This window comes from Rhyacophila brunnea, unplaced genomic scaffold (assembly GCF_057557595.1).
Source record: "Rhyacophila brunnea isolate RB1 unplaced genomic scaffold, BYU_Rbru_1.0 scaffold_21, whole genome shotgun sequence".
NCBI lineage: Eukaryota > Metazoa > Arthropoda > Insecta > Trichoptera > Rhyacophilidae > Rhyacophila > Rhyacophila brunnea.
The window spans coordinates 25,576,758-25,603,025 of NW_028232871.1; the positions used below are offsets into that span (position 1 = coordinate 25,576,758).

Consider the following 26,268-nt stretch of genomic DNA (forward strand, 5'->3'; position numbering starts at 1 on the left):
AGTGTTCGTCTAGCTAGGTTTAGTGTTAGAGCATCGCAGTTCGGTGAGTAGTTTTTTCTACCCGCTTTATGTATACAAATTCTTTTTAACTGTATTTTTTTATAAATTGCGCCTTTACAATTTAGTATCATTTCAATAAATAGTACACACATTTCCGCATATAAGAAATAAACATACAATATTATAATAGTCAAATTTTCATATATTATGTTATATGAAACATTAGTTTTTTCGACGCCGCTTGACTTATATTTGAATCAGTACATATATATATATACATATATTGTATAACTTACTCGGGTGAGTGATTTTAGTATTAGAGCATAATATTGTTATATTTCAGGAAGTGTTTTCGGTTCAGTATCAATAAACGATTCGAACTGAGCACACCGACGCGTCGTTTTAAATTTAATCCATTATCTTGTTATATTATTAAGTAAATTTTGTGTTTTACTGAAAACTGTTTTGTGTGTGAAGTTCACCAATTAATTAGTGAATTACTGTTTGTTTTAGAAGGTATATATTATTTTATTTAATCCTAGTTTGTATAACTACTTCATTTTCTCAACAAGTGTTTTTAAAATTCGTACCAAAAAGTATTATTAGAATAAACATATCATAAGTTCACTATTATACTTGTAAGTATTACAATTAAAAAACGGCCAGTGATTCACATTTTCTAATGTAAAAATTAAAATAAATGTATGCTACGCCAATTTATACCATGAAAAACAATAAAAATCATCATTATAATATTATAAGTAGTTAATTGTTTTTTGTGAAAAAAACGATGACAGAAGCAAGTGCAACAATTACTGATGTCAGTGTGTGGATTTTTCTATAATTTTGCTCCAATTTCCTAACGCAACCTGCTGAAGAAACCTAGAAACAAAGAAAACCTGTATCGCATGGCCCAAAGTTCAGTGGAATTTATGCTATAGGTTTTCATTGGTTTCTCGGTTATAGTTGATTGTGTTATGTTTTAGATCTCAATTAGACGATGGCAATGAATAAATTCTTGTCTCATTTGTTTCTCATTGAATAGTCATCGAAAGCTCGAATTGAATCGTATTTAATATTGGTAATGACATATATTTCATCATGTCGGATATTCTGGTGTGTGATTTCTACATTTAAAAATGTGAATTACCCATTTTTTTCATATTAAGTTAAGTTCTGAGTATAAGCTTTACGTTCTTCCAAATAAAGGTCATTAGTTGCCAGGCAATACCGAGAGATTTGCACAATATCTTAATATTATTGGTGGCTTATTGAATACTAGCTGAAGTTATCAAGAGGTAGCTTTATTGATGGATTTGGGTACATTTATCTCTTAAAAAAACAATAATATTTACACTATTTGAAATTAAAATATCTATCTAAAACATGTCAAAATGAAAATAATTCTGACAGCCGAGTTAAATAAAAGAAATTTTAAATTTATCTGTCATGAAAATTTAAAATTGGAATTGGAAAGGAAGGTAATTTAAACAAACACACTTTGTATTTTTATATGAACCTAGATGTTAGTTCAGACCATGTAGGAAAAGGAAATCAAACAAACATAGGTATTTTGACTTAAATAGATAGATCGCCTTTTAATTATGCGTCTGGCGCCATTAATGATATACATCTGGAGGGAGTGTGGAAAGCTTTCATGCGACCAACTCCCTCGCAAATATTGACCCTTGTCACTAGTGAGAACTAGTTCAGACAATGTGATTTTGTGATGGTGTTCGCGCTTTTACTTATGTGCGTTTATCTGTGTCATTTTATACGCATAATGAAAAATTCCAGTAAATTTAAAACAATATCTTATTAGCAATACATTGATTGGTAGATAGATCAAACAAACTTAATTATAAATTCTAATGGATTCAAGCTCTGTACTATTTCATTTAAGTCGTTTTTTGCGACCCGGGTTTCGCCTTTCGGCATCTTCAGGCGTCTTTGACTTTTGATATTCCTAGTTGCTGGGGTTCCCACACATTTCGTAGCTGATCCCCTTCATCTCTTGGACATCATCTCTAGTTTTAGGTTTCGTTTGAATCTACGTGGTGATGTGAATTGCCCGGTCCTTGAAGAGAGCCGGGGGATGTGGCAGCCTCCAAGTGCAGGTGTTGTATTCGTCTTCATTCTTCAGTGGTGATTTGATTTCCCGGTTCTTGATGAGGACCGGGAGAGGTTGCCGTCTTCTAGTTCAAGTGTTGTGTGGCAATTTTCAAAAATATAATGATTTTTGAAATATTATTTTATTTAAAGAGCCTGGCGCGCTCTTCACTCGGCCACCGCATCCTTTTCTTTGCTTCGCGACTGTGGTTTTCTAGCTTCCTTTTCGTATTCGTAGGTGGCAGTTTATCGGCGGCTGCTATTCTTCTTTTTTCTGGTGTTGGGTTTCTTCTTCGGGGTTTCTGCTGGTTGCTTCTTCGGGGGTTCTTCTGGATTTTTGCCTAGTCTGTATAGGCGGGTGTGTATTTCGTCTTCGCATTCTTTGATGGCGTCCAGTGTATCTTCAGGCGTCGTGTACACTCACCAAAGGCAAACACACACTGACAACGAGCACCCTTAACTCTACCTTATATAGTAAAACAATACAATAAAGTAGGTAAAAACTCCATTACCTACCTATTTAGTCAGAAATTACAACAAAAAGTACAATAAACAAATTATGAATAGCTGAAGTGTCAGTAAAAAACCAAATTAGTAAAAACCCTATCTTATTAATAACAATACACTGGACAGCATATTATTATAATAAATCGTCAAACCTAATAAGAGGTCAAAATTCTTTATAACAATAAAAAATATTACACTCAAGAGGTGTAAATCGTAAATTCTAAGAAAAATAATTAATCGAGTTAACTAATATATATATATATATATTATATTAGGTGAGTTATATATTATATTATATTAAGCGAGTTTATATGTATAATTTTTTTTTTTTTTATGTTAAAAAATAATGTTATAAAAATAAAAATAGGTACCTTGTAAGTAGTATTATTATAGACATCTCATTAGTTAACTCGATTAATTATTTTTCTTAGAATTTACGATTTACACCTCTTGAGTGTAATATTTTTTATTGTTATAAAGAATTTTGACCTCTTATTAGGTTTGACGATTTATTATAATAATATGCTGTCCAGTGTATTGTTATTAATAAGATAGGGTTTTTACTAATTGGGTTTTTTACTGACACTTCAGCTATTCATAATTTGTTTATTGTACTTTTTGTTGTAATTTCTGACTAAATAGGTAGGTAATGGAGTTTTTACCTACTTTATTGTATTGTTTTACTATATAAGGTAGAGTTAAGGGTGTTCGTTGTCAGTGTGTGTTTGCCTTTGGTGAGTGTACACGACGCCTGAAGATGCCGAAAGGCGAAACCCGGGTCGCAAAAAACGACTTAAATGGAATAGTACAGAGCTTGAATCCATTAGAATTTAAATTCAAATTCCATCAGGTACCTTCGGTCGAAAGTATTAATGTTATAAACTTAATTATATTGTGTTGCAAATCTATTGGATTTTAATAAACTAAGCGCGATTCCATTGGGCATAGGGTCAAACCATGTTAGCCGTCGTATTTTCATCAAAAAGTTTTTTTGTAGTGATTATAATATGGTATATGTGTTTTAAAATTATGTATGTTCAATTGAATTGTAATCTCTCTTCTCCGTGTCATCCCCTATCGGATGTCTGTCACCACCGGGGCGATCTTTGATATAGTATCTACTATCAAAAACAGTTCGGTGGACCTGCATTCGCACCAATCACTGACGTTCTTAAGTGACGATATTATGCTGCATTTGTCGTTGATCTTCCTTCTAATAATGTGTTAAGGAATGGTGTACTTTTGTTCTCAAGATACTATAGATTTCCGGTTTTGATAAAACTTAAAACTTCACGTTTATTTCTCATTGGTTTATGGACGTTAACATTTTATCAGTCAGTGAGTCCAAGGAATTTTGAAGATGGGTCAATACGGTCGTATCTCGAAGGCCTCAACTATCCTTGTCATATCCTGGTTTAGCGTTCATATCTTCATACCATATAAAGGATTGGGGGAACCATACAGGTCTCAACTATCTTTGTCATATCCTGGTTTAGAGTTCATATCTTTATACCATATAAAAGATTGAGGGAGCCATACACAGACTCATGAATAATTTAAATAACTTGTTTGACGACGATTCTGAGAGAAAGAACAATAGAAAATTTAATTAATTATAATTTAATTTAATTTTGGCGTTGGTTAATTGTTTATTTTACTATTATAATTTCAATTGTTAAGTGATGCTCGCTTTAAAATATCAATATTCTATAATAATATACAGATAGTTTCAAAAAGCACCGCGAATTGAATAACGAACAACGCCCATCTATATATTATATTCGCATCATTGACATTGGGATTTAACAGCTATCCCATACTAATGTATAAGCCATAAGCCAATACTAGTATAATAGGACCATAATAAAAATACATAATAATATATGCGTCGACCCGGTTGGCGCCGAATTTTTTTAATGCATATATCGCGAAGCAAAATACAAACTGGCTGAATAAAAATAATATCATTTATGGTGTTCCTATGAAACACAAAAAGGTCATCAAAATTATATTAATGTTATTTTAGAGATTTTATTTGCAAATCGCAATAATAATTATATAGGTACCAGTGGCGAAAACTCCATACGAGGCGATTATTTAAATTTTAAAGCCTACCTTCTTAAGAAAAATATTTTTTAATTGCATAATGACATATTTATAATATAATTACTTGATTATTTTATATTCTATAAAAATACGCTCCTATCGCAGAGCCTAAAACCTTCGCCCATAATATTGTTGTCGTAACTGAATTTTGTCTAAAATAATTAATAATTAGATAATTTAAAAAAAATTTCTATGGCGTTTAATCGTATATTAATAATTATAGATCGTTTAAAATGAAATTTTATCTAATGATTTTAGACTCATCGCTCAGACTTATGTCGTCAGTGAGTTTTTGAAGTTTCACTGTATTAGTGTGTCGTTGTCATTAATGTGTACATATTTTTGGCTATGAGATGATATAAGGAACAGGCAGGGGGGTAGGTTGGTTTGACTCCCAAATGAATAACTCAGAATTTGGTGCGTGAATGAAATGAACCCTGGTTTTATTATCTCCTTCCAAATAAATATCAATTTAATTATTACAGATATGTTTACAGTTTATAATTTAGCGGGGTGAAATCACGAGTATGCGTTCTGATGGATTGCGAGATCCGATCGGGCGAAGCGAAACGATAACCTTACGGTTGAATCTTAGATAACTGAATAACTATGTTGATTTCTTCTACTGGGTGTTTTAGAGTGATTCGATACAATATAAAATGCTGCTATCACTACTTGAATATTTTGATAATCATGCGTTATTGTGTAACGCATGATTCGTTTCGTAAAGTATAAACAATTGATTTCAATTTGAACAATTATGCCCTTTTTAATAATTGGTCAAGATTGATTTTCATATAAACAACTTTTGTGCATATCGTGGTAAACTTATGTAGCATTATTTATGAATTTGCGATGTTATTGATTGATTGAATTATTATATAATTTTGCTAAATTGCGAGATACATTGTAGTTGTAAATTAATGGTTTTATACCAAGTCATGCTGGATGGTAGGGTATTGACCCTACATATTATTCATTAGTAGTAATATCGTATTATCTTCTTATTTCTCGTAAGTATACCTGACAAGTGTGCTCTTTTTCTCAGCTCACCACAGCTTACCTTTTTCCAAAAGTCACCCTTCTCCACTGCTACAAAGTAAAAATAATTCGCAATGCCGCGCATTTTAGCATGATGTCATACAAATTACAATAAACCAGCGACTCCAAAAAGTGGTGTCAAATAACGTAAGTGAGGTGCTACGTTGCTCAAAAATAATATTTAAAATAAACATATTTAGTTTATTTTTAAATTATGCCATAAAAATCTACACGCGTTATTTTGTTATATCGTTTACAGTAGAACCTAGATATAACGGACTAATGCTGGTGAGGGGGTGTTCGTTAAAGCCGATAGTCCGTTATAACATAAACTAAATCCTGTTTATTCTTCTTCGGCTGATATTATATCGAGACACACCCGATGTGGAGTGACGTTAATGTTCGATGTCGATGCACTTGCTTTCGGTAATTCTGCTTTGAAGTAATAATCTACTCATGTTTGCACTTTTGAAGTCTGCTGTTTTTTTATACTTAATCAACTCACTAACATTACAAAAATCAGCCATGATGTGATACTCAGGGTAACTGTCATCTACTTTTAACCTTTGTAAACTTATTAACTTATTGAATGGAGTAACACATGTATTCATTCACTTCGAGTTAACAGATTAAACTGATGTGCATGTGTGTGACTTAGCGGCCAACGTTTCAAACGTCAGTGCTACGTTGAGTCTACGAGCAACGGCATTATGATTTGAATTCGAGTGCGAGAGATATGACGTCATACTAAGAATATTGCGTACAACCGTTTACACTGGATAATTACTTTTTAATTACCATATTTAAATAGCATGCTAATTATATCGAATGGTGACATTAGTCGTTACGCGCTGAGTGCGTCTTTAGCGTCCAATGTATTTAACAAACCTTTTTAACAATTTTCATATTTTACCGGATATTTTGTCCGTTATATCGAGGTTCTACTGTATTCGAGTTTACACTTTTTTGTTCAGTTCACTTACCTTTTAGAGTATACCTATACTATTTTCACAGTGTATTCCGTAAAATCAGTCAAAAATTATCATAACATTAAAAATTAGATTTTAATATAAATCTATAATAGTTTATTCTTATTAAACCACACCTGTTTAAATGCGTCAATTTCGTAACTCCAAATCACTTAATTTGTTATTATTTGCCCCTTTTAATCAGCTTAGCGCCCCTCCCTACCAACGTCATAGTCCCGACTCTTCTGTAGACTCATCCCTTGCGGACAGCAGAGCCAGTCCAAAAAACAGAATAAAAATTCTTTCTTAACTTTCTTCTTTAAGCACTACGGTGCATGGTTGCAGCATCAGTCCCGAGCGGCTCCGTCTCGGGACGGAATGAGCACTTAAAATCACTTCTTTCAGACACGTTTAAAGCGTCATAGAAAGTTGCTGTGCATATCCACGGTTGTGCATACCTATATGACGGGTGGTGGTGGGAACTTTAACGTAATACCCCCTACCCGCCTCCAGCGCATCTATTCTATACACAATCTAGGGTAGGCTTGTATCGAAGTATTAGGATTTATTGTAAAAATTACAATAAGTTAGCAGTCTAATTTAAACAGTCAAAATGGTCTATCTCGCTCTAAAATTTACCACAGCCAAAAGAGGTGCTGTTAAAACATAGCACTTATTGTAACAATTACACCTACTTATTGTAATTTTTACAATAAGTGCTAATACTTCGATACAAACCTACCCTAGATAGCTGCCGTAGCGGCCGAAAGCAGTCTTGTGTATATAATAGATGCGATGGAGCCAATTCTGACCACTTTGATAACGACTGCCATATATATTGTAGTGAGTAAATATTATATTATAACACATTGGACACTGATTAAGTGTTCTTATTTGTTATAATATTGTCAACCTCCATCCAATAGGCAGTTTTCGCCACTCTTACATTATAAAATGTTGAAGATGTTGATCCCCAAAATGAATGAAAAATATTTTTGATACTCATATTTTGTAACATTTTTACTTATAAGTGATTAAAAAACATTTATGAAAATAAATAAGCCAAAAAACGGAATTAATATTCATTTACTTAGTATTTAAACATAAAATAATATAATTGATATTGAAAACAGGATAAAGACCAAACACAATTTAATTGATAAAAAATATGTATCTGCATATATTTAATTATTTTTATTATAAAATGTTCAAAACCACTTTAATTATCATGTTATATTCACATTTTGAATAATAGGAGCACACATATTTTTTTAAATCAGTTTATAGGCTCTCCTGTAAAAATAAAATAATAAAATTGATATTGAAAACAGGATAATGACAAACGCAATTTAATTGATAAAAAAATATGTATCCGCAAATATTTAATTATTTTTATTATAACATGTTCAAACCCATTTTCGCTATCACGTTACATAAACTTTTTGAATGATACGATCATACATTTTTTATTATTATTATTACAACGTTTTTCTTAGCTCGTATTCTTATTTATCCGGTACAAATCTAGACATTTGAAACTTTTAAAATATATTATCAGAACACGATGCCAATAATTTTAGCCATCTTTAAGTAAATTGAATTAATTTTCAGTTAATTCTGTTTTGTATGGAAAGTTATTTCAGAAAAATCCGTAAAAAGTAAAAGACTATTATTGATTGCTAAGGGGGTGGTCCTAGCAACTAAATTATTAATATATACGTGAGTTACTATGGAAATCAAAATGAAATAATGTCATAATGACATTTCAGTATTCTATATTTGTTTGTTTATTTACTTCATATCAAGTACAAGTTTGAGCATATTGAGCATAATAATTCAACAGAAAATTTAAAAACGTTGTATATAAAAAGTTCTTTTTATCTTGTAATTTATTTTAAATCAGTTTATAGGCTCTCCTGTAAAATTCACTATTTGGTCTTTGTATAGTTTTCATTCTCATGTCTTCATTTATTTAAAAAAAAAAAATACACGTTGAGCATATATCGAATTATTACTTCAAGGCGTTCACACGTATATTATCTATGGCGTTCACAACATGACATTTATAAGTAAATAAACTAGAGAAAAAACAAGGTAGAGAAAAAAAAACAAAGCAAAAAATAATTTTACTTACTGTCTGTAAGCATTTCTTTGAGGATCGAGTAGATTTCTTTATAATATTTAGAAAATACATACAAAAATACAAAAAAAAAAACACTCAGAAACATACATATTATTAGAAAAAAACATATTGATAAGTTAATTCTAAGTTTGTTGATCTTTGGTATTATTGTATACTTTTGAACATAAAGAGTTTTAATAAGAATACTACTAGTCTACTTTGAATATTACTAAAATCTTTGTGGCGTCCGTTTACACATTGTGCTCGATTTTATATTTATACGTGTTTAACATAGTTACTAGATATTTTTGTGTAACTATTGGGTCAACCATTTTAAATGCCGACAGCTATCTATTTTTGGAAAATTCTCGCTTGATTTCAGATGTTACTCTTTTGATACGTACCAAAAAACATGCTCCGATTAAATTCACGTGTTGAAGAACGATTTGATAAAAAATGTTATATTATTCATCTGTTTTCATTTGAAATAGTGCAATAATTAATCTCTCCATTTTATTATATACTTATATGAAACATGTTGATAATTAATTACCATTAATAGTTTTTCAGGGCTCAAAATGAACCGGAGCGCACCGGAGCGCCGTTCCGGTTCATTTAATCGGAAAAATTATCGCTCCATTAAATTTACCGTCTGAGGTAGATAATAATATGACATATGACGTCACCATTTATTTTTTTCCTCAAAACAGGAAACAGGTAATGGTATGTGTATTCAAGAAAACGCATATTTCTTCATAGTTTTTATTTATTAATCTAAAGAACAGGAATGAACACGTGAAAATAAATAATTTATAATGGTCTTATAAGTATGAGTATATTTGGTTTTGATTTCAAATAAGAATGAAATTCTTGGCAGGGCTTCTTAAAATTTACTTTAGTTATTAATATTGCGTTAAGAACTGCGACGTGCAACTGTGTTTTTTCGCTCGTCCACAACCTATTCCTTAGAGAGAAAAACTTTTTCTACCGGTGCATTGTTTTGTCGATTTTTTTGTTTTTTCGCGCCTTTTTTTGGTTTATCTCTTTCTGCAAAACGGGACATTTCAGCGTCCCGAAGCTATGCTTGGGGACAACGGGATAGGCTACCTAAAAACGGGACGTATGGTCACGTTAGGCATATAACAAAACATCGAACAGATTTATTTTTTATAAAATATATGTAATTTTTTTTATTTCAAGCGCTAAAATTATCATAATATCGTACAACGCGACCGTCGCAATAAGACCGTTGCATTATTATTATGCAATCCGTGCGGCGCAGACGGGCGTCTTTGTCAAGGGGCGGCTAATGGCTGCCATTTAGATTTGTCTCTCCGAACCTGATTCGGGTGTTTTTATGAATAGTTCATTCGTAATCATTAATCATTGCAGAAAAATTGAATATAAACAAAAATAACGACTGATTCATTCGTAATCGTTAATTATTAAAGACAATTTGTTTGATGTAAATAAATTATGATGCTAGTCTAGACAGACAAAATTCTATTGACATGTATGACATAACGATTGGTAATGAACAAAGAACTCTGAACTCAAAACATTTTTTGAAACCGAGATTGTACAAAGGCGGAATTTCTCCTTGCGGCGTCCCTGCGTTTGAATTATACGTTTATGCCAAGGCCGTGGCACTAAATGGTGAGTTTCAATGGTAGTGCTAGTTATTGCTCAATTTCGAATGCAATACGGTAACCTGTATTTCGATTGCATATTTCGTTCATATTAATTGACATACAATTATTATTCAATACGAAATAATCATAATTTTCTATAAAAATAGTTTATCGTATTTCATTCGAAGTATAAGCAATAAATAGCACTACTATCGAAATTCACAGTTTCGTACCGTGGCCTTTACCTAGTGGGCCTTGGTTTATTTAATATTGTAATGTGAACATAGTGTAGGTCTTAGGAATGTTTATTTTTGAATCGTTCATTCTTTTTTCAAAACTCATTTGAAATGTAACATCTGTTCACTATCCCATCCAGTGGTGTAGTAGGAACGTAGCGTTTTATGGCACTGACTTCAAACAGTTCTCATCGATATTATGTTACACATAAAAATTTTGAATCATCCGTATAAATAACATTGTCTCGATGTTATTTTTTTTTAACTTGGGAAAATAATCGAGTATATTCATACCCAATAAACTGGATATAAAATTGCGAGAGAAATGATTTAGTCAGTCCAATTCCGATGGTAATTATTGAAAAATGTATTGCCTTTTTACTTAACGCGATGAAATTCGGTCGTAAAACCGCCAGACAAATACAAACACACAAATGTAGAATTATTGTAGAAAAAATGAACAGTAAGCACCTACCAAGGCCTGAACAAAAACGAACTATAAGTGTGAGTGAGTAAGCATTCGGCACGCTTATCTCCGCAATATGCGTTGGACTGTTAGAGTAAGATAGATTTTCTACGGCTGAATAAAATATTTTTTTTTGTAAATATTAATTTGAATGACTACATTCATTTGAAAACTGCCAGCACGTGCCAAATATAAAATTAGTGGTAAGTAATTATTTTTAGTTAATTTAGTAGACAATATGTTTAACTATGTTGTGTTTAAATTTGGTAGCCGTACTGAGAAGCAACAAGATGGTATGACGTTTCATAGACAGTTAAGTTAATAATAATAACATAATTGAGGTTCTACTGTGCGTTATTATACGTGAGTAACACGGCTTCATTTTGCCGAATAATAAACAACTCTCTTTATATTATTACTCTGAGATACCTACAGTTTTTTTTGAATAGTTAATATATCTTTTAATAACATACGTATGGAATTTGAACTAATTTGTTCTTGAGTTCTCAGACCTGTCCATGCCTTAAACGACAAAGCCTACAGTGTAATGGGTGCTATTTCACGCATAGTGATGCCAGCAGCCTACTGGATAAGAAGGCCGACTAATAAAATCGTAGAATTTATAGAACAAGTTCGATTCTCGGTTGGGCATCACTTTTTTCGGTGAAATATCTGCATACTTATATAAAAAATAATATGTCCTACAAAACCACTATCTTCTAATATATTCCGAGAAAAGTATATTAATTTTATTGTCATTTTTATCAGTTTGATTTGATCGGTCGGATTTGTATCGATACTTAGTTGATAATAATATACCTAATAATGTATCTAAATAAATATTTGTGTCTATGACAGTTCTAAAGTAGGCAACACTGCTCTAAGTCTAAAGGATGCGATGCTCATTTGTTTCTTTTTTTCAAATCTTACGTTCTTTTGTTCCTCATACTATATTATCGATTGTTTTTTTTCTTGTCATTATTTCACAAATTTACCTACACGTGCCTACACGTAACAAAATCAATCCAATAATACTGTAATCTCTAAAATCCAAGGTATATATTACTCATTTAAATATTATGTAGGCACCCATTTGAGTTCGCGGATTTCATATTTTGATTATTTAATTGAAACTCAGATAATGTAAAACCTATCCTATCTATTGAAAGTGTCATTCGGTCTATGTTTCATGTCAAACTATGAATATTTTGAAATTGTTTTTATTGTAATGTTTAATCATGTGTAAACATATCATTTAATTTGAATAATTATCTTTTATTGTTTTTAAAAAACTCAACACATTTCGCTGTGTCGTATTTAAAAATATTAAACAATAGGTAGGTACACAATTTAGAAACAAATAAATTTAAAAAAAAACTCTTGTACAACTATCCGACCGAGAAGACAAATTTGCTCATTGAATTTATAATCATTTTTTTTTTTAAATATTATGGTCACACATAGGGTATTTCGAAACCGGGATTAAATTATTTACCGATATCGCAAATATCCCAAATACCGGTATTTTCGGTATTACGAAATTAGTCATACTTCTTTCAATATGAATTTAATATTTAATGTTATTTATTCATTAATTTTAATTTAACAAAATTATGAATTAAAATACACTAATTAATCAATTTAAAAAAGGGATAGGTACAAGAGAGGCGGACTGACATTTCAGATGTCTTCAATTTTGCACTGTTCTATATTTTTTAACGAATACTACAAGTATACTACAACAGGCATCGGTGGCGAAAGGGTGGATGTAGGCTATTAAGGTAGGACATAAAATAGTGCACACTAAACTTTGTCAGTCAATTGTGTTTGTTTTCATTAAACTGACACTACAATGTGTAGATCTATAGATAATATTTGTTAGTTTTTAAAATTAAATTAAACCCTGCCTACCCAAACCATAGTAGATAATAGTAAAAAAATATTCGTTTAAGTATCTATAAAATATCGAAAATTATGCCATTAAATCATACATAATATTAGATATTTTATAGCTAGAAGAATATTTTGTATCGATTATGGTTTCTGATAGACAGGGCATTTAAAGAAACTGGCCAACACCATCTGTTTTATTATATTATTATGTATTCAGTGTGAAAAAGTGTCCACATTTGTGTTGGCAATAGAACGTAGTATAGCTAAACTATTATGGTTTGGATAGACATGGTTTAATTGAATTTTAAAAACTAACCAGCACCTTCTGCAAATTGTATTTTTAGTTCAATGAAAACAAATACTTAAGTATAACTGACAAAATTTAGTGTGAACTATTTATGTCAAATCTTAACAGCCTATCTCCACCCCTCGCCACTTATTATGCGTTACATTTCGCTCACAAAATGTCAAACATTTTAAGCTAATGGCTAAATTGTAATGGATTGATTTCCGTTTCCATAATACCTACGGCATTTTATTGTGTACATTAATTCATCAACAGGTGTGGTCATTGTCCATGCCAAGCTTGACAGGGCGTACCTACCAACTTATATACCTATATTAAAATCATTTTGTATGTAAAATAGAGCATTTTGTAAAAGAAAAGGTCATGCCGTGATTGTTCTCATTAACTTTTGACCTTAAACGGACAAACTGACCGGATGTAATATTTTTATGAATTGTATGACCTAAATCTTGGACTTAACCCGTAATTTTAAATATTTAAACTCTTCAATGTGAGATTTCTGATAATCAATTCTAAATCTTCTTCGTTTTATATGGTGTTGCAGTCCAAATCAGCTCCTCGGGTTCCATCAGTTTTTTATGCATTTTCAATCCCAAGGTTACAGGATCAAAAAATCTAGCGGGGTTCCGGAATTCAGAAGTATGTACTTATTGCAAATCATAATATTCTAAAGCTCTCCATTGTTTGTTATTTTCCATGCTCCCTTTGTTGCACTACCATCAGCCGCAATCAACCCACTGCTGGATGAAGGCTTCTCCTAGTTCTTTCCACTTTTTTCAGCCATGAATTCTTCAGTTCTAGTACATTCACCGAACTGTATGAGTTCGTCTCTATGAGTGTATTTGTCCCAGCGGTTATCCTCTCACCGAGCGCTCTTTCCGGCCCATGGTTTCTTTTGTGGTCTTTCTGCGCTATGACCAGCATGCATATTTCCATACTAGTCGATTTTTATTTTGCTTATATTAACTGGTAGCACACATTGGTTGAACACTTTATGCTTTAAACACAATGGGAGGTTACTTTTGAAGATACTATTCAGGCGTCCAGATACTCTCCATTTACATACAGTTTGCTTCTGCAAACAATCATACATACCTCTGTTAATTGACATTTTCTGTTGTCTGGATAGACGTAGATGTTGACCCGCTCGATTTATGTGTCATTTATGAGGATCGCGTTGATTCACCAAAGCAGTATCCGAACATAATAGGCGTACAACATTTGTCATGCTGCAGTATGACGCATTTAATGCTGACTTACCTAGATACCTGCTGCATGAAGCTTCCTACATTGAATAATATGCTGCAATTACATTATGATCACGTCACGCACTGCCATATGCTGGTACGGTGACAAATTTAGTATATAGTTTCGTCACTCCGCAGAATATTTTATAGAATACTCTCTCTATAAATTCAATGATGGAGAGTGCCAACTATAATATATTGAAATTTTAAATTTGTATTATTCATTATTCATGCTAATTTCAATTAGTTTTAATAGTTTCGACGTGTGCGAACGTTAAAATTACTTGCAAAATTGCATCCATATAAAATTCATAGATAAATCCACTAAAAACAAAGAACACGCGATTTTGGTAGGGGTCGAAAATGTAAAAAATGATAAAAAACGTTCATTGTGTCATGCGAGTGTCGATGGGGTGCGGTAGCCGTGAGGTGACCTCATTATTGTTCTGGTGATTTCGGTAGATTTTGCTAACTGACAATATTTTCGTTTAAAGGTTCAAAATGTGCTCATTTTAAATACCAAGAAAAACGACATTACACACTTTTCTCCCATAGCAGCAGCTTACTGTAACAACATGTGACAGCATAAACGTGATCATAATATATTTGAACCTTTAATTATTGCTGATTTTTTAACGAAATGGGCGAAATTCAAACGCCCGACATTTCTTGTGCCCGATAGACCAGCTCGTTTTGAGTGTAATTTAGGAGGATCACTTTCTAATCAGCAAAGCAGTTTAAATAATATTGTAAATTAAATATTTTATTGTGGGTTATAAGTAATAATAAGCTTGATCAAATAAAAAAAGAAGAACCACAATGATTACATAATAAAATTCGGAGTTAAAATCGTATTTTACAATCTGTATATAAGATAAATAAACAACGATTCGTCCTCGATGCTCGGCGTATTTTGTGTGTGGTGATGAGTGTTTTAATTTGTAGTTTACGATTTTAATTTAACAACGTAATTGGTTCAGCCTTCAAGAATTTTTCAGCAATAATAATTAATCAAGAAACCAACACATGTCACTAAAAGTAACTAAAAGTATTCTTATAGCAATATACTGCAAACTATCATGAATTACATTTTGTCAGAGGCGCGTTTCCCTAACGTAACATGACGCAACCGATCCGTGAGAAAAAATAAAAGGAAGCCTCCGAATAGTTAAAATCTGCTACCATTAAATTATATTAAAATTTGAAAAAAGTTGCACATTTCTCAGAAACTGAGTGAAAAATAAATATTGCCCAAAGCATAACAAAATCCCTGCATAAAAGTAGGGGTTCTAAAGGCTTAATTAAAATTATGTTAACCTAGAGTCTGTATTCTATAAGCTGGCGTTCACGTCACTCGGAAAGCATTGTGCTATCGCGTTGGACTGTTGTAAGTTTTCAATGGGACGGAACGAGAGGGAATGCAGTGCTGAATGCTGAAGCGGTGGGGGGGGGGGGGAACCGCACGCCAACTTATAGAAGACAGACTCTAGGTATGAACAGTAAACAAAACAAAAAAATGCACCCTATGTAAATTTGTATCTTTGATATCGATTTATTTTCGATTAACTTGTAGGTATTTACGAATACACCTATAAATCTTAATCAATTAACAGAGGTAATAAAAAATTAAAATGGTTTGAATGCATTGATTTATTTGGAAAATTAAAATTAGATTGTTTATTTTTTTATTGTAGGGGGCCTCTTAAAATCAGTCAGTGCATCGGGTCTCTACGTCACTAAACGCAACACTGAATTTTGTCGTAAGAATCTAACTCTGGCCTAAAGTATAATTTATAAATTCTACTAGTGACTTAAGTTACTTTCCTAATCAAATTGTCACTCTGACAGTTTTTGATCATTTTCAAATAACACCTTGTTACAACTAAGGATTTATCATCAAAATATAAATTATCTTTCTTACGCTGGTATTGGGATACTTAATTTTATGATCGATTGCATAATCATTGTCCAGGAATATTTTTATCCAACTGGCCACCCTTACGGTACATTACTTCGGATTAGGGCATCCAATTCACCGGCGAAAATACTATCCGGTTATTGGTTGATTTTTTACAAAGAACTAACCGATTAGTCATAAAGTTTAAAAAACATATGTTACATGTTTAAATATTTATCCTTTCAATTTTATTTCGATTCATAGTACGTATAAATTAGTTAAAATAATTGTATGTACAAGCAACTACACTGTATGGTGTGTAATGTATAGCTAAGTAGTTGGTATTTGGGGACATTCCTATCGCATTTCACAATAGTTGGAAATTAACTGGGAGATATTGCTGGTTCAAATTGGAGAAGAGGGGAAGTCATTTATTGCGAGGCCCTATTTCATGTATTAAATATTTAATGTTTTCTTATTTTAGTGTCAAGAACATCACTATCATCATAAAAAATGCGCGTCCCCCACCTGAGCCAATGCTGCTGCGGCTGCAAGCTGGAGACAGGAGCTCTTATCATAGGATGGCTCAATCTGGTAAGTCCTATGTTTTTTGGCGGTAGATGAAGGAGAGAGAAGGTCAAGAGGAATGTGAGATGAAAGTTCATCATTAGGTGTAATAAAGTATCGAGGTAATATTCGAGGAGATTCAATAAATTGATTACTAATCAACAATGCGTCCGACCAGGGAACTCAGAAAATAATGGGAACTGAAATATACCCAACGGGTAAGGCGATAGCAGGTAACCGTCTCGAGTAAGGAAGAATCCGGGTTAAACTTACACACGTGTCAAAAATACGTTATACGGCGAATACTAAAAACTGCTCTCGGTTTATGCATTTACGCTCATTTAATGTTGGTGTATTACACACACTATTGCACGTGCATAATGCGTCCTTCATTTTGGTAGGACACACACATTCAAAAACCCTGCTTCAACGTGCGGCGTATTGAATATAGACTATCGGTATTCTATTTATTACCTGTTCTGTGTGTCCGACGGACGGTATTTTAAAATAATAAGTGTTATTTGAATGCAAACCAAATCACATCCACAAACCACAATATCGAGATTGTATGTGTGACTTTTTTTAAGCTAACCAAATATGGTTGTTTGACCTTTCCACTATCGCTGAGAACTTTTGAGTATATTCATCATATTATTTGACCATGAGAAAATAGTAGAAACTATAATACACGCGCACATATGTACCAACTACAATATAACACTAATGTATACAAACATGTGATAACTTCTTTGTCAAAGATGGGAGTTAGCGCGTTTTGAACGAAGTTTTATTAATGGTTAATAAATTATCTGTTTTATTACTAGAGCGGACATTTTGTTACATTCCTTGTCTACAAAATTGTTTAATTACCTACCGCTCTTCGCGCTAAAAATATCCTAGTGTATACAAAGTGGTTAGTCTCAAGGACCACTCATAATACATAATCAAGATTATGGTACCGTTGTAAACACGGCGAACTGTTTTAGTATATATTGACATAAATTGAATTTTACTTGTTGATAAAAAATAAAATATAATATATTTAATAATAACCATGAGTGTCAACGCCAGTAAATGTTTTTATTTATTGTTAATAACAAAACTCTGATCGACTCTGAAAGCAGTCGATCTCTTGCGAATGAATATGCTTTATCAAAATTATTGTAAGGCCCGGTATTAGACTATACAAATATCGTTAACAAAATAATTTTATAGTACATATTACTTGTATTTTAAGAGCATTCTTTTATAAACCCCAAAAGGGCATGTTATACTGCGTAAAAAAATTAAATTGTCTAAAAATGTACGATTTTATGACTATTTTTGTAATCCGTGTGACAATTATTATTGTATAACATTTAATATTTTTCGTGTTCTACAGTATTTTTTTTTTGTTATTTTGATGTATTTTCTATTTTGAAACAGCTGTCACCACTGTGGTGCCAGTATTGCAATTTTTACTCAAATTTCAGTATATTTCCTAATATTTAATTTATCACATTTTATACTTGACTTTTTATAAGATACATTTGAGATAATAATAATAGTATGTTTTCAAACCCATTAATCTACTTTTCTGACAACGCTAGAAATGGAAAAGTTTATGAACCGGAGCGCTCGACAATTTTCTGAAGATAGATTCTCATAGCTATCAAATTTTATGTGTATTTTATAAAAATAAGTGTGTTAGATTTTCTATCGAGTCAGACGGTCAAAATATTTTTTCCACGAGTCGGAGCGATAATTTTATCGTTTCACGAACCGGAACGGTGCTCCAGTGCGCTTCGGTCCATTTCAAGCCCTGAATTACGAGTACATTGTTGTCAGTCTACTGAATGGTGACAATTTTTATCTGGGATAACTACAAAATCCTCTTTACCATAAGCTAGGCGCTAGACTCTTCTTTAATTAAAGATAATATCGTACTATTAGGTACGAGTTCCTTTTATAAAATATAGATCTTTACATTGTTAAAAGATTTCATGAAAAAAACAAGATATTTGACAATCTATCAGTCTAATACCGACCCAAGTAAAATATTATTAGAATATCAGAAATTTTCCACGATCTGACAAATACTGCGTGAAAATTAAATTCATTAAAGCCGCTATCACACCCTATCTTACTCTATTTCCGCATATTGTTTATATTGTAATAAGAATACAAAGTCTCAGACGAGGTTTAATTAGCTGTATATTTATAAACAGTTATTATAATATTATATTACATAATAATAATGATTACTTATAAAAACAAAAACAAAAAACATGTTAATCATAATGGGTATGCACATAATATTATGAGTTAGCTTCAACCATGTGGTTATATTAATTTATAATTGTAGTTTATTTTCTGTCAGAAAATTTTAGATACACAAAAATGCTTAGATGTTTGGCTGAGCTATAAACATCTCAATATAACGTGGTAAAAGACGAAGGCTCCCTGAAAAATTATATTGTTGGTATTTAATTTTTTAATTTAATTTAAATTTTTAATTTTTTAATTTTTAATTTAATTTAAAGCATTTCATTGTAATCACCTGTATAATATTTATTGTTTTGTTACAGATATTCTCCATCCTATTCTTAGCAGGCACCATTATGGCCTTAGTAATTCCCGACAATTCACCAGATAATAGGTATGGGGCAGCCAAAGATAACATTGACATCTCCGTGGTCCTCTCAGCCTTAACAGTGTTCTGCTTATCTATTCTACTGCTGATCGGCGCCAACAAGGTTCGTATGATATTGATCTCAAGCATTGATAGAGTGTTATTTTTAACGCGGCTCTAGAAGAGTCGAAGTACGGAGACCACGTCGCTTTGAATGGCTAAATTACACGAAAGTGTCAATAACTCGAATACCGATATATGAACGCCGCGCCAAGAGATGCCACATATAATGAATTCATTTCAAATGTTTCTTAGTAGTTCTCTTAATACATATAGATTAGAGTTATTATTTATTTACATTTCTGAGAGGTTGAAAGATATTAAAACTTGCTAGAGTAAGTCATTCTTACATTCCTCCGTTTACTAGATTAGATATTCTGTGTTATGGTATTGTATTTCGTGACGTTTTTGTAGGTCAATCTTGTGGAGACCTCCGAGAGCCCATTGCTTAGTTTCTAGTATCGGACAATCGTTTTTAATTAGTGACATCCCACCAACGATCGAAGTGGAAAATCAAACCGGAGCGCTCGATAATTTTACAAAAATATTAAAATATTTTTATCTTATTATGTTATGTATATTAGATTTTTTTGTTATAATATACCATGTTAAGTTCGGATGGTCAACTGAATAGTGGTCGTTAAGCTTGTGGCATGCAAAATTAGGGCATAATGTTGTCGGCACCGTAGATGGAAATTAAGGTTAATATTATAACTTAATATTTAGTAAATTAATTTTATTACTTTTTAATAATTCACTAGGTAACTGGAAAGCAATATTTAATTTGTCCACGCTCCGGTGCGTTCCAGTCCATTTCGAGCGCTGAATTCCACACTACCTGAGAGATGTTGCCATCAAATGGACAGCTTACAGTCATCATTCCTTAGTATAAATCTTTTAAAATATTCTCTCTGTGCTCCCTGGCTAGTTAAAAACACATTTCTTTGCTAGGGCTTGTAGTGATGTTATTATGAACAGAGGGTTGGAGCGAATCATTTTTTGGGTTGCTCCGCTCCGGGACCTAATACTTGCTCCAACTCCGCTCCAGGGTCTGCTCTGCTCCGGGTAACAAGTTTATATATATCAAATGTTTAAAAAATAAAAAAAAGTAATTTTGAAATAAGGTTTATTATCCGTCCTTTTCATTATTAATACGAGTACAAAATTTCCGGCAGCAAATTGTTTTTATTATCTGCCTATTCTGTCAAAAGAGTGAGGTCACTCGGCAGTGTTGCCGTATTTTAAATAATTCCAGTATCCACATAATGATATTTTCATTGGATTTTAGGACGAAATTTAATAATGAAAAAAACATCCGGAGCAGTGGAGCAATGCAAATTTTTGGTGCTCCGGCTCCACTCCTGCTCCAGGGTAAATCTCATTGCTCCACTGCTCCGTGCTCCTGCTCCGAGCTACGCTCCAATGCTCTGATTATGAATGATAATAATAAATAATGGTGGAATCCCACGAATGGTAAATGGTCAAAGGAGAGCGAATAATTTTATGACTCGAGCATGAATATTAATCTCAAATACATCAGTCGTTGGGAAAGTAAGCAATTGTTTACTTGTGGAAGCATTGATTAATTATTGTTAATTTAATTATTGTGTATATTGTATCTATTTGCAGAGAAACGACAAGTACCTGAACAGTTGGGTGATCATCAATTCGTATGTGATCGCTCTTTACATTGCATCTTACACGGCCAATGCAGTTATCGTAATGATCGCTGGCGCCATTTTGATTGGCTTCTTAATAATCTTGTTCGGATGCCTTTCCTGTTGTAAGTAGCACACAATTTTAAGCATTATTTATCTTTTACTTAAACTGAGTTTCTAGAAATTTCAGTGTGGTCGCACAAGGGAATATAATTATACCCCTCTCCCAGCACTCGGTAAGCACCGGAGCGCTCGGTAATTTTATGAAAATATTAACATAGTTATCTAATTTTATGTGTTTTATAAAAAATAAGTGTGTGATTTTTTGTTATATTATGGCCATTCTAGCTCTAATGGTAAAATTATTTTTTCCATGAGACGGAACGACAATGTTGCCAATATTACGACCCGGAACGGCGCTCCGGTGCCTTCCGGTCCATTTCAAGCCCTGCCCTCTCCTCTACCCCGCTACTCTGCCTGTCGGTATTTAACGGTATTCTTCCACCAAAGCTCAGGCGGGACACAGCTACTCTAATGCTTCAACTACATTATAATGCACGTCGCGTACTGTCATGCGGTCACGGCAACAAATTTAGTCTATGGTTTCGTAATTCCGCAGAATATTTTGAACGATCACCAACTCTATAAATTCAATGATGGAGAATGCCACTTGTAATGTATTACTATTTTGAATTATTATTCATTATTCATGCTACTTTCAATTAATTTTATCAGTTTCTACGTGTGCCTACGTTAAAATTACCTGCGATATTGCATCTGAAGACAATATTTTGAACAGAACTCAACCTGCAGACCATAGATAATAGACAACATTTTTATAGAAAATACATAGTGCCAACTGCTAAAATCAAAAAACACGTGATTTTGAAATGAGTCAAAAATGTGTAGGCATGTAGAAAATGATAAAAAACGTTCATTGTATCATGCGAGTATCGATGCAGTGCGGTACGCGTGAGGTGACCACATTGTTTTTCTGGTAATTTCGGCAGATTTTCGATAACTGACAATGTTCGTTTAAAAAGGTTCAAAATGTGCTACGGGATGGCAGGATCAGTCTGATAACATTTTAAACACCGAGAAAAACGACACATTACACGCGTTTTTTCCCCGTAGCGGCAGTGTCAGTGATACATTATTAAAAATAACATAGGTATTGTACTATTTACATTTTGTAATCTCTTTTCAGTGCTCTACCTATATTTCATCTGTGTCGTCCACAACCTGAGGCGTGAAATCACTCTTGAGAAGATGAGCAAAGCGAACTTTCCGGTCAATCAAAATCTATTGTTAGTGCAGTAGATTGTTGCGTGCGTACGAAGATGGAGATACAGCATTTTGGACTTGACATACCACATAATATAATTTTTTAGTACGAGACCCAATACGAAACAGTTTTTTTTTTTAATTAACGACCATTCTCTTTTATAAAGAGAAGGAGTAAAATACAATACTGGTCACTAGTCATCGCAGTGTAATTGGATGTTCAGCTGCAATTATTAGTATGGTCATCCTCAAATAGACATGACGGTTATGTAGCTCTTTTGACTTAAATCTGTCTCAGCCCTTGTCAAATTTGGTGTTACACAAAATTTTTTAATCTCATGTGTAAAAGTGAAGCACCAGAAAGAATCCATTTATATTTATTCGCATGTATGTGACAACTGGGAGTGTATCTTTTAATATTATGAACGATGTCCATCCATTGGCGTCCCTAAAAAAAGTGCCGCCCTTAGGAAAACTTATAATGCCGCCCCCTTTCATTTTTAGTCTCAAACTGTATGAATTGATTATTTAGTATCTTTAGTACCTAGTAATTTTTTAAATTTACTTTCGGCTATCTTAAACAGAAGTGAAAATGAAAAATGACATTCACAATAATATTATCATCTACCGAGGATTAGATTAACTCCACGAAACATACTTTCAAGCAGAGATAATTTAGGTACGTGGAAGTTTGAGACGCTGACAGGTTTGGAGGCCTCTTGTAAAATTTTTACCTATGCAATAGGTATACCTTCCACAATTGTGTATTACTACACAAACATACGATATGTTGCCAGGATTTTTTATGCTTCCATTATTGTTTTAACTATGATTTATAACGAAGCGACCGGTCTACGTGGTAAATTTGCAACTGCTCTCAAAAGTTGTAATAATCGTCTTCGTTCCTTCATTTGCCGTCCCTAAGCAACGCATGGTCTGCCTATCGCCACGGGACGTCACTGTGTCCATCTAATTTATAGTGACTAAAAGGAACAACAAAGTTGAGAAGTACTGATAATTATTAATTTTGTTTCAAGCCACAGTGCCCTAAGTCACTTTTCTACGTTCGAGTTTTACTGCCAATATCTTATAGTGTGGTAGATAAATTTTAGTTTTTATATACAGAAAAATTATTATTTTAAATGTTAAGTTAAGTATATCTGTATCACAGTTGAGATTACAATATTTTATATCAATCTTTTACAGTAAAATCTTAAGTATTTTTATATTGAATTATTTTATCATGTGCCTATTATATTAATTATTACCTGCGATACGATTCTCATTGCAAATCGTATTTTTTTACCAACGTGTATTGCTTTTAGAAAATGTGTATGCTATAAATACTATAGTTCTCCATATTGCGGCTGAAGTTTTTAGTATGTATCGACTGCAAAGTTTGATCCATGTGATTTTACCCTAAGCGATATTTTCACACGCAAACCTGGACTGACAAATCTGATATAAAAAAAAATCAAAATATATCTTAACCTCATAGTCAGTGTGTCGCATGTATGAATTTGCATAAAAGTATCATATCTTTCAGAGTCAATTCAACTGTTGTATCTATTCACAACATATACCTGAAATTACTAATGAAAATCTATGGGACATCAGGTTGCTGAAAAATCTTATATTGCATTTTCCTGAAAGTGTGAGGAATGCACTGGCTCTCGGGTACATACATAATATAAAATAAGGAAACCACAAGTTCAAATAATGTGTAAAAGTAAAGTTAAAAAAATATCTTGAATTATGTAGAATGTAGATATTATATTTACTGAATGTGCCTTTTTAATATATTATTATATTGTACAATATAACATTTAAACAATTATATTCTATTTTAATACATATTTTACAATTTAGGTAATTCAAAATTTAAATAAGCCTAAATACTTCCAAATCACTGTGCTTCATATTACACCTATAATAAAAATATATGTAATGAAAAATAAAAATGGATTTTATTTTATCACAACTAATAATTATTTCATCTACCCTTGTAAAGTCATACATTGATGCCTCATCATAATGCACGAATATACTTAAATAATTTTCGAGTTACATAATTAATTGAAAAAATCTGTCTTTTGATTAATTATCAAAATCGATCTGAAAATAATATAAAACTAAATCCGAATAGTGAACACAAAGTCCGCATCTAAATCAGCTGTACCAAATTCACGATCATTGTGTGTTTGAATTTGGAGTAGGTATACCATGGCAGGGCTCTAGCCTGGGGGGCAGGGCTCAGGAGGGGCCTGGCGTGGTGGGTCAACCAGATAAGTGAGATAAACACACATAACAAAATGACCCTAATAGTAAAAAAGTCGCCTGCAGCGCTAATTTCCTTCAATTATTAATGTTGATTATGATTTTAAAACATGTAGTTATGCGATGCAATTTTTGATGTGTGTTGATACTCGACAAATTCATTAATTCAAGTGGATGTTAAAAACGTTACTGTAGAGTGCCATAGTGCCTTTAATCTTAGTGATAGGTAAGGGGCTACCAAATATCCTGGCCAGGGGGGCCGGTTCAGGGTGTGGGGGCCATGAAGTACACATCGTCGACGCGGCGAGCCAGAGGATATTACATTTGATACGTCATCCCAGTCTTTCAACTCTCGACCAGAAAAATACGCATCAGGACACTGGAGGCAAGTAAATAAGTCATTTGACATTAAAAAAATACTTGATTTCCTTTCCATAATAATATATTCCATTACATCTTATAAATTCTGATGAAACCGTTTAAAAAAAATCGGTTAGGTACATGTTCAAACACACGCGTTAACATCATTTTACTCTCTACTTTAATTATAGTTTGTCAATTTATGGCTACGGCCGTATGTTGTAGCTTAACCACTGAGGAATGCCAAAAGAAATGGCGTATTTCAAAAAAACACTACCTTATTCTTAGGTCAATAATTATTATAAAGTAATCATTATTCGTAGGATGTTTATCACACTTGAATGGCCAAAGTCATAGTTTATAATTAATATCTTTAGAATTATCTTCAAATGTGTTAATCTTGCCCATTTTTTGAATAATAAAATGCCTAATTCTTGTCAAATTTGAGATCACAGAGATTATCAATATAATTTTTTATCGTAAATATTTTACTATAATAATGTCAACATAAATTATACTGATGGTTTTATAAATGCGTTTAAAAATTAATAAATGTAAAAAATCTTAACACCACTGCACATGCATGTACTGAAATATTTTTAAAACATTAGAGCGAGAGGTTTAAAAGAATACTATTTTATGTAATAAAAATACTTTATGCAGTCATCAAATGTTTAAAATAAATATAAAGGATAATAACGCTTCAAAATTATATAAATAGATTATCTACAACGTTTAAGGAATGTCCAGGATCATGCTTTGAAAATAGAATAAAAGCTCCATTTTGACCTACGCTGAGCACGTCCGCCCTTAATATTTCGTGTTCTTCTTACCTTCTAATTTCTATCTTGTTAGGCTTAATTATAGTATAATTTATATATGGAAACTTTGCTGGTTGCAATATCTTTTCTTTGATCTATT

The 26,268-nt window shown here is 32.4% G+C and overlaps 1 protein-coding gene across 2 annotated transcripts; it reads left to right on the forward strand.

The window, feature by feature from the left end:
- Positions 1 to 24,447, forward strand: LOC147070903 (uncharacterized). Of its 2 annotated transcripts, XM_085948973.1 has the most exons (6): positions 1 to 70; positions 344 to 516; positions 17,015 to 17,124; positions 19,665 to 19,832; positions 21,398 to 21,551; positions 22,634 to 24,175. In XM_085948973.1, the coding sequence occupies exons 3-6, from the start codon at positions 17,044 to 17,046 to the stop codon at positions 22,744 to 22,746; spliced, it is 516 nt and encodes a 171-aa protein (XP_085805099.1). In that variant the 5' UTR covers positions 1 to 70; positions 344 to 516; positions 17,015 to 17,043; the 3' UTR covers positions 22,747 to 24,175. The 2 variants fall into 2 exon arrangements, with proteins under 2 accessions (XP_085805099.1, XP_085805098.1); XM_085948972.1 differs by lacking the exon at positions 344 to 516 and having other exon boundaries at positions 1 to 43; positions 22,634 to 24,447.
- The last annotated feature ends 1,821 nt before the right edge of the window (positions 24,448 to 26,268 follow it).

Bases quoted from the DNA above. Each gene is read 5' to 3' on its own strand.
- LOC147070903 (XM_085948972.1), top strand. From the start codon at position 17,044: ATGCGCGTCCCCCACCTGAGCCAATGCTGCTGCGGCTGCAAGCTGGAG. The intron at 17,125-19,664 runs GTAAGTCCTATG...GTTTTGTTACAG, and splicing joins TCATAGGATGGCTCAATCTG to ATATTCTCCATCCTATTCTT. The intron at 21,552-22,633 runs GTAAGTAGCACA...ATCTCTTTTCAG, and splicing joins GTTCGGATGCCTTTCCTGTT to TGCTCTACCTATATTTCATC.